General features: G+C 41.6%; 1 protein-coding gene and 1 long non-coding RNA gene across 2 annotated transcripts in view; one reads left to right on the top strand and one right to left on the bottom strand.

The window, feature by feature from the left end:
* The first annotated feature begins 7 nt into the window (after positions 1–7).
* Positions 8–9589, top strand: part of CFAP36 (cilia and flagella associated protein 36) — an 11951-nt gene continuing 2369 nt past the window's right edge. The window contains exons 1-9 of the mRNA XM_068186230.1: positions 8–166; positions 3691–3755; positions 4667–4768; positions 5172–5286; positions 6148–6235; positions 6884–6935; positions 7792–7918; positions 8165–8334; positions 8750–8902. Coding sequence (XP_068042331.1) covers positions 52–166; positions 3691–3755; positions 4667–4768; positions 5172–5286; positions 6148–6235; positions 6884–6935; positions 7792–7918; positions 8165–8334; positions 8750–8902 — 987 coding nt within the window. The 5' untranslated portion in view covers positions 8–51. The remainder of the gene's footprint in view (positions 167–3690; positions 3756–4666; positions 4769–5171; positions 5287–6147; positions 6236–6883; positions 6936–7791; positions 7919–8164; positions 8335–8749; positions 8903–9589) is intronic.
* LOC137471699 (uncharacterized) lies at positions 3707–4583 on the bottom strand. Its single transcript, XR_010997787.1, has 2 exons — positions 4342–4583; positions 3707–3752 (listed from the first exon to the last, which is right to left on the bottom strand). It is a non-coding gene; the product is annotated as an uncharacterized lncRNA (long non-coding RNA).

The raw sequence follows: 9589 nt of genomic DNA, 5'->3' as shown, positions 1-9589 counted from the left end.
CGCAGGACCCGCCCCGTGACGCCGGTTGCCATAGCGGCCGCGCCGCTGGCCATGGCGGCCGAGGAGGAGGACGACGTGGAGTGGGTGGTGGACACCATCGCCGGCTTCCTGCGGGGGCCCGCCTGGTCCATCCCCATCCTGGAGTTCATGGAGCACAACTGCGAGGGTGAGCGGGGGCGCCGGGCGGGCGGGGCGGGTGCCCCGAGGCCCCGGGCGGGGCCTGTCCCGGGCGCGGGTGGCCCTGCGGGCCCCAGGGTTGTGCAGGGGCGCGCACTCGGCCGCTCCGGCCGCGCTCCCCGCCCGGCGCTCCCCGGGGCTCGCGGTGTGCCCCGGGCGAGCCACGCGTCAGGAGGTGCCGTTTGCATCCATCAGCTCGTCCTGGGATTATGGTGTGAGCTTACGGCTGACACCGAGCGAGCGCTGCACCCTGCGGCGCCTCGGAGCCCGGCACGGCCTCCAAAGCTTTCCCAGAGCCGGGAGTTTTCCTTAGGAAATTGGTCTGGACAACTGAAAGCGCCATCCGGTCAGTGCGACAGAGGAGAGGAAGGCTCAAAGTTACATTCTTGCAATTATGTGAATGTCGTCAGTTAAGAGACGAAAATTCCTGAGTTCTAGTAGCTCGCAAAAATGATAGTCAAAACTGTCAGTGACTACCGGCAATGTTTTGTAGGTGATCCTGTGGGTGAGTTTAGATCGGAAGTAACTCCAGCTCAAACTTCCATTTCTTCCTTTGTCTTCTTGAGATAATCAAGGCATAATTTGGGGAGCAGCCTGGGTAAGGTGGAAGCGCATGCAGTGAGGGTGAGGAGGGGCCAGGACTGCCCTGTAGCCGGGGAGGGCCGGTGCAGGTTTGTATCTGCAGAGGGGGAAGGAGGAAATAGACTTTCTGATGCAGAGATTTGGCTAAATTACCTCTGCTTACAGAACAACTTCTGCTGCCAAAAACCACCTGGATCCTTACAGTAGCAAAGTAATGACAATTTGGGCAGATCTGAAAGCAGTGCCCAAGCCCTTTGGAAAAACAAAGGCAGCTTTTGTTTGTGATTCTTGGAAAAAAAAAATTCATCTCAGTTTCTCCCTGAATCGTTTCTACCCCACCCCAAACTTTGCATGAGGCACGATTGTCATGAGTCCGTATGCCTTTCCCTCTTAAAACTGGGAAAGGAGGAAGGGAAAGCTCCTGGAGCCTTCACAGCTAGGCAGGGCTAGAGAAACCTAGACTGGAAGCTTTGTCCTGGGAAGTCTGCCTGAACTTGGGGTGGGCCTAGCGTTCTGGTTATCTTGCAAAGGTTTAGCTGTCGAGGGAATTGATTTATCCCTCTCAGGAGCAATGATCCCTTCTCCTTAGAAGGTTGAGGGGAATTTACTGACAGTAAGAAGATTTGTGGAACCGCTGTAAATTTCCACCTAGTGTGAGGCAGGCTCGTGGTGGTCACTTCCTGCTGTGCCGATTCCACTGCTGGTTTTGTATTGACATACTCGTCAGGACAGAGTTCTTTGCGTTCCCAAAACATTTGCTCTTTGGGCTGGACAAGCAAATTAGCAACACTTTGATTAACTGACAATAATTTGTGACTCCTCGAAAATACAGTTTGGATTTTGGTAATCACTATGTGAGGAATTCATTTTAGAACTGTAGTTACTTTGGCCAAGTCCTTGCACTTCAACTTGTAAACTTATTGTAATGATTTTCTATCTGTTCGTAAGTGTTTGCTTTCTCTCTCTCTCCCTCTTTCTGGAAACCTGATTCATTTTTTATAGCTTGATTAATTTCCTTTTACATCAAACTGAAATCAAATAGACGGGTGTGTGCCATCCCATTTGAGGGGTCCTAGCCAAGATTTTCAGTTTTAACAAGAAGATAATGAGTGTCTCCCAGGACATCCGTGTCCCCTGGCTTATCTTCATCCTGAGGTTCTTCAGATTTTTATTCCTTTTGGGCGACCAAAGACTGTGCCAAAACCTTAAGGAATAATGACTACGTGATTCAGAAGCCCTGACTCAAGAAAATCCAAGGTCTCTGTTCCAAATACTCCTTAAAGCCACTTAGCTGAGAGGAGATGCTGACTGCAGCTTGCTTTGCTTGGCACTGAACTTCATCCCGTTGTGTCCCGAGCCCGAGGACAGTGTGTGCCGGCTTCCCACTCTGCTCTGCAGGAGGAACGTCCCCTTGGCAGTGCCAGGCCAGCTGTCACCGAGGGGTGACATCCCTGTGCTTGGGATCCTCAGGGCAGGAAGGGTGGGGACAAAAGGGACAAAGAAGCCAAGGTGAAAGTTGGGGTCTGCAGTAGCTGGGAGCAATCCCCAGCCAGGAGGAGACAACAGAGGCTGTCAAGTGTCTTCACTCTCCCAAGTTTAGTAATATGGTGGTTGCATAGAACTGATATCTATAATAACTTCCCTACCATTTGAATTCAATCCTAGATATTTGTAAGCCTTTTATTTTAATTTCTTCATTAAAAATTCTGCCTTGTGCAAAACCCACGAGCAATGTTGGTTTTCCAAAGTATGATTAAAAACCAGATTTTCCTCTGCTTTTGGGGGACCTGAAATGTGTCATTTGATTTCTGTCATTGCACGCTGTGTTAGAAAGTGATGCTGCTTTAGGAAATGCCACCTCAGCTCACACTGTGTCCAGGTCTGGAGTGATGTGGCCTCAGGGCTGTCACAGCTGGGAAGGATGTTGGATGCCTTCAAAAAGTCACTCTGAATTTGTGTGAAGGTTGCACTGGTTCCACAGGCATCACCACCATCAGAGATGTCACATGTACATGAAGAATAAATCACATTTGTTCACCAATTTAAGCAAAATTCCCGTTGTTCAAATGACTTCAAAGGATGTTCCTGGCAAGTGACTTGTCCAAGTGACTAATCTTGAAGGGGATTGAGGCAGACTTATTTCTAAGCCTTTGGTTTAATTGCCAGGTTTTACATTACCTCTCTTAGTTGTTGGCATGAAAAAAATGTAAATTACTACCCCCCCCACCCCTTAGTTTTCAGTTCCTCTTATTCTCTGCTTTTTCCACATATTCTGCAGCATAGAGATCATGAGCTTGAGTTTTTCCAGTCAAGGATTTTGATATGAATTTGCATGAATATGATTAATATGGACTTTAGTATAGGAATGTCCATTTTTCATAAATCACATAGATTTAATTAAAATATCACTTAACTGCACCACATTTCCTCTTTGGGTTTATCTGGTTTTGCAGCAGGGACTCATTTTCCTATATCACCTTGGCTTCTCACTACGTGAATGACATTTAAAAAATGGTTTAAGTCATTAATAAATACATCTTCCATGTAAATACGTGGAGAGTGAGAAATTTCCTGCCTGATGTGTCATCTGCCACCATAGAACAACCTTCCACAGAATCATAGGGGGTAGTTCTTCTATTAAAACTTACCTTTTAGTGAATGCATCTGCTGAACCCTCAACTTGCTTACGAGCCTATTATGAAGATACATTTTCCCAATATTAAATTATGCAGCTTAATTACTTTCAATTATCAAAAGCACACACTTAGCCTGAGTGTGTGGAAAAACACAGAACTTTTCTAAATCATGGCCTATATTTTCATTGATTAAATATATTACCCTGTAAAGGTTAATCTTGCTGTTTAGGGTGTAAGTTAATTTTCTGGTGGTTTGTACACTGACTGCAAAATGTTTCTTCTTCCCCCTCCTCAGTTTTTGATGATGAAGAAGAAAGCAAGTTGTCTTACACAGAAATTTATCAGGAGTACCAAGCTCTGGTGAGCATTATTCACTATCTGTGGTAAATTTCTAAGCAAAAGAATTTAAAATGTTAAATGAGTATTTAGATGAACTTCTAATTGGGTTATTATTATTTAGTATTTTTCCGTGTGTTATTTAGAAATCCTGTGAGTTGTAGTTGTCATATGCATTTACATGCCTAAAGACCAGGTACATAGAAAAGAAACCGTGACACAGTCATAGCTCCTAGGCTGTTTTACATATTCATCATTAAAATTAATATATCCACAACCTTCAAGATTGTATTTATAAGCTTGATAATGTTATTTTCTGTCAAGTGAAAATGACAACCAGCAGGATGTCTGAGAACACTCACAACTTGTGTTTTGTTCACCAATGAGTCTGGGAAATCTTTTGAATTATCTTTTATCAGAAAAATTCTTTTCTCTATTATCAGAAAAAACGACAGGAGATTTTTGAAGCTTAAATACCTGTAAAATAGTACATGCAGATTTCTAACACTTTCTGTAATGAGGCTGGGAAATACATGATATTAAAAAGCTTTGATTGAATAAATACAAACCAGCATTCATTTCTGCTCTGACCCTAAAGGCTTTCGGGCACAGACTGGCAAAAAGCCTTTTACCTTGATGAAAAAACCATGAGGAATACTAGCCAGGAGTCTGGGGAAAAGGTACACGAGTGAGAGTCCTGGAAATTGGAGAAGATACGTTAAGGAGTCATCAAATTCAGCAATAAAAATGCTCATTTTGAACAGTTCATGAAAGCAAATAAAGCTTGAAATCAGAAAAGTCAGTTATGCTATTGTAGTGATTTTCCTTTGAGTTTATAAACCACATCAGCAGAAAAGAATAGACAATCATGACAAAAATTCCTCTTGATTCTCAGGGGAAAAACCTTAGAAGGTAAGGCTTATACTTTCTTACAGGTGGAGAGATTACTAGAGGACTACCTTAAAGAAGTTGGAATTAATGAGGAGAAGTTTCAAGAAGCTTTTTCTTCTCCTCTTGCAAAGACCCACACCTCCCAGGTATTTGCCTTCATTAAAGAATGTATGGATTTCATTCTTAGCTTGATGTTTTCCCTAACACAGCTGGCAGGAGATGAAACTTGGAAACGTTTTCATGGTGAAACTGTAATTTTCAATTGAACTGCATCTGTAAACTTACACTGGGAAACCCAATTTTGTCATAATATTATAATATTGTCACAATGTTACTGCAGACATGTTGATCTAAAGACATAACCCACCAAGTTATTTTCCTGACCATGAGCTCTTCTTGTATATCTGGAAAAACAGACAGATAGGAGAATGAAATATAATTATTAAAAACATGCTCCCCAGAATTGAAAAATCCAGCTAATTTCAAACAGACTGAGCTGGTTAGGATTTCTGTGGGGGTTTAATTTTGTGCATATCTTTCCTCCCACAGGCCATTCTGCAAACAGTGTTGGCAGCAGAAGATTTTAGACTATTTAAAAAAATGATGGTACAGAAAAATATTGAAATGCAACTGCAAGCAATTCGAATCATCAAAGAAAGAAATGGTGAGAAGTGGTGAATGTGGGGGTTCTCTGAAGGTTTTTAGTGTTCTTTTGATGACTCTTTAAGCCATTCATAAATGAGTGATTTCATTACTTAGTCCTTGGCTTGCACTCTTGGTGTCAGCTGCCTGTACTGTAAAGTTAACAGATATTTCAGGTCTGTTTGTATGAATTTCTCTGTGAAACGTGACTGAGTTTTCTGTTGCAGAATTTTGATGACATTTTTTAGTTAAGGCAGTTAGAGCAGTTCCTCAAAAGGAACAATATCAATAGCTGGAATTCTCCCTGCATGGCAAGGATGTTGTAGTGTCTGCTGTGCTTACTGTGCAATTCCCACAGAAAAATCCGTTCAGGAAGCACAAGTTAAGGCCTTCATCATGCTCATACATGCCTGATAAAGAAGATGAAGAGAAAAGAATCCACACCCAACTTTACTGCTCTGTTGATACTTCTGAAAGGATTTTCATCCCACTCCTTCCTTCTATGTCTTTCGTTTTACTTACTTCTTACTGTGTTTTTCAGAGAATAATTTTTAAATTTCACCTTTCATATAACAGCTACATTTGGGAGTGGTTCAGGTGGCCATGGCTGAATTGCAGCATACAGGAAACGCCACATAATGGTCAATACAGAACTTGGCTTAACCTTTGAGGTCAAAACTTGCATTGCCAGAAATCTTTGCCTTTTTCCTAACAGGATTTTGGATGTTTTCCTCTAGGATCTTTTCGGAAACAGTTTACATGGCTTTGGTTTTGTGAGTGTGATTTTCTTTTGTTTGGGTTTTTAAAAAAATTTTCTTCTCTGCCAACTGGAGCACAAAATAATTTTCCTTAGAATAATGAATAAATCTGGTTTTTTTCCCAGGTATACTGCCTGAGTGTTTGACAGAGGGTTCTGATGTATTCAGTGAAATTGAACAGGAAGAAATGAAAATACTCAGGGAGGTTCTAAGGTAAAAAATCCATCAGTCCCACTTTGTATGTTATTTTAAAATACAGGCCTGTAGGACCTGACTCTTACAGCCTTTTCCAGGAAACTGCCGTCATCTTGCAGATAACAGGAATACTCTTGTCAACGTCCAACCTGAGGGAAAATGGGTGGTGCTGGGCAGTGCGTGTGCTCAGGAATATTGAAATAGTGAGTGAGAACTCTTGCTGTGATCTGAGACGGGTGAGACCAGTACAACTTCTGCAGATTCTCCCCCACTCCCAGTTCACAGACACATAATAAAATAATAGGAGATTATTCCATCCAGGTTATATTAGATAATGCTATTTTCCCTCTGGATTCTGGGAATAAAGGGAATACTTCCCTTCCTGTCTTTAAATTAGCAAATTAAATAAAGGGATAGGTAAGTCCTGGAAATTCTTACACAATTATTTTAGCACAAAGGTAGTTGAGGACAGTGGGCTCTTGTGTGTTTATCCCAATTATTTATTTCTATTAAGACTTAAGTCATGGAAATATTTTAGATACTGACAAATTCACATTACCTTGTAATTTCTTTGATACTCCTCAAACATTTAAGCAGTGTTAAATTTCCCTGAAAATCACTACCACTAAATGAGTTTTGAGTATTTACTCATGTTTATTGTTACAGAAAATCTAAGGAAGAGTATGAAATAGAGCAAGAGAGAAAGAGGACTGAAGAAGTGAGTGTCTTACCTTTGTATGTGAGTTATGGGGATGATTAAGAAATCCCCTGATAGTCTGTCCTGGCTATGCCCAAATCCCTTCCAGGCCACGTGTTCCATCAATGCAGTATCCCACAAGAAGCACATTCCCTGCTCAGCACCTGAATCCTGAAATCCTGCTAATGGGTGTCAGCCTTTGAGATCCAGAGAGCAGCTGAATTGCTGATATTGTCAGGATCAAAGAGCCTTCAAAGTGTAAGCTGCTTGGAGATGACAGCACTCATAGTCCCGCAGGAATTACCTTCAGGGTGACTTGATAGACAGTGTAGTTATTAATTAAGTGTTCACAAGACAGAACTAATCACCAGGACCCAGAAATCCTCTCCAAGAGACCATCCCTTGGTGTCCATCAGAGTAAACCACAGAGAAAGGAAATGGGGACTCTCCAAATTGTGGAATCATGGCAATAAATCCTGCCTAGATTGGGAAAACAGGCAGGTTTTATCCAAATCTCTATTGACCACCAAGAATATCAATATTCTTGATAAGCCAGATTTCAGAGCCCCCCGTCAAGTTCACCTGGCCAGAGAAAGTGATAGTGTTCAGTGATACATTTTTTGTTAAAATAATGTTTCAACACAAAATAATTTCATATTTTAATGAATGGTGTGGGGTTCTGATATGAATGACACTGTTGATCAACAGCACAGACAATTTCTAGGCAGAAATTCAGTGAGAAGGGTTGGATTGTCTGTAGTGTAAACAATGCAGTTTTAACTGGAAGTTCTTCTGGGAGATTCCTTTGTGTGGACAGTTCCGTACCTGAGGTACAGTGCCAGGAAATGTAACACTTGGTTTTGTTTTCTCATTCAAGGCACATGCTAAACTCAAAGCTCCAGATGTTACCCACAGTATTCCAGGAGATTCAAGAGAAGCTGTAAAAGTTAAGGAATTCACTGAGGGAGCTGAGGATTCTGAAGAAACTACAAAATGCCCATTAGGTAATTTTAGGGGGAGTGTAGTGCTGAGTGGGCAACATGCTTCTGGTTTTAAAGGATTCAGGAGTCCACTTGTATCAAGATTTTGAGAACTTGGCTGGATAACACTGTGAGTAAAGTGTATTTGCCCTGCAGGAATGCCTTCCAACAGGAGATGTTTTACTATTCCATGATGTTCTGTTCTGATTGATTATTTTTATCTCACGTATTTCTATTCTTTCTAATTGTTTTCTGTGTAAAATTATTTAGAGGGATCTCATAAATCTACAAAAGAAGACCCCAAACCAGTTTGCCCAGTACAAAAAGGAACTGAAAACTTACCCCAGCCCTCTTGTACCAAGGAGAAAGAAGACACTAAGAAAAGGTCTGCTGGGAAAGGTTCAGAGAACACAGTGCAAAAAGCTGGGGTGAAAGGACCTGTAAGTTAAAAACAAATTTTAAAAAAGCCAAACACAGAACTAGAATGCAACAAGAGAAAATTACATGTAGAATATCTATTTAAAATAGTATTATATTTAAATACAGAATTTCTGTTATTGTAATCAGGCAGATTTGGGTTATTTTGGTTTTTTCTAAAAACAAATATGTAAACACTCTTTCATGTTATTCACAGTTTAATTAGCATAAAGTTCAGCTTATGATTTCTGGTTTCAGAGTAGAATTCAGCATTCAGTCCTGTGGTTATTTCTTAGGAGACAGCTCTGACTTGAAGCCTCCACTTGGATTTGTTTTCACCTGGTAATTTTGGAAGCAAATAGGATGTAAATGTGCTTTTTTTGCACAGGACAGTGATACAAAAGAATTAATTTCAAAATTCTAAATTTTTTTCCCCAGGATTTATCAGAAACTGAAAAGCAGCAGCTGAAGCAACGTGAGGATTACCTGAAGAAAAAACGAGACCTGTTGCTGGCTACGAAGAAAGAGTCAAAAAGTAACGTGCCACCACCCAACGCTGATCAGAAGGAGGAGGAATCCCCTCCCAAAGAGGTGAAGCACTTTATAAACCCACAGGTGCTTTCACTGCAGGTGTTCATGCTGCTGCTGAAGAGTGGGAATGGGTTAAAAAGAACAAGGGGGGAAATATTTCCAAGTCACTGCTTTTGCAGAAGCTTCGGGCTGGAAGTTTCAATGATGAAGTTGGCATTGGTTGGTTTCAGCATCATCAAACCCTCCTGATTAACTTCAGTTTATGAATGGATAAAATGCCGGTTTGCTCCTAGTCTGTGACCTACTGTTTGGGCTCCTCAAATCTCAGGGATTTTCTTTTTCTTTTGCAAATGCTTGAAAACTCTCTCAAAAAGAGGAAAATACTAGAAGACCTTAAACCCTTCTTACATTACAAAACAATGTACTTAGTAACTATTCTGTTTCAAACCCAAAAATCACTACTCTCCTTTACAGAGCAAGTACTTACGGGCATGAACTAAAGTCCAAAGCCTTTCTATTGCCTTAATGATTTTTCACGGTTGCTGTGCATTTTATTATGCTCAGAAGGTGCTCCAAATCCTGGTCACTGGGGAGCTTTCAGGACAATTGCTCAGCAGGAGCTGAAGTTGGGGCTCCCACAACACAGATCAGGGCAGTGGGAGAGGGCAGGGTGGTGGCAGGAGCCCCATCCATCCCTCTGATCCATGGTGGGGCTGATGGTTGCTCATTGCAGTGTTGCTTTCACTC

This window comes from Anomalospiza imberbis, chromosome 3, assembly GCF_031753505.1.
Source record: "Anomalospiza imberbis isolate Cuckoo-Finch-1a 21T00152 chromosome 3, ASM3175350v1, whole genome shotgun sequence".
NCBI classification, from domain to species: Eukaryota; Metazoa; Chordata; class Aves; order Passeriformes; family Viduidae; genus Anomalospiza; species Anomalospiza imberbis.
The sequence above is the reverse complement of the archived record's forward strand: the minus strand, read 5'-3'. Positions and strand labels throughout refer to the sequence as shown.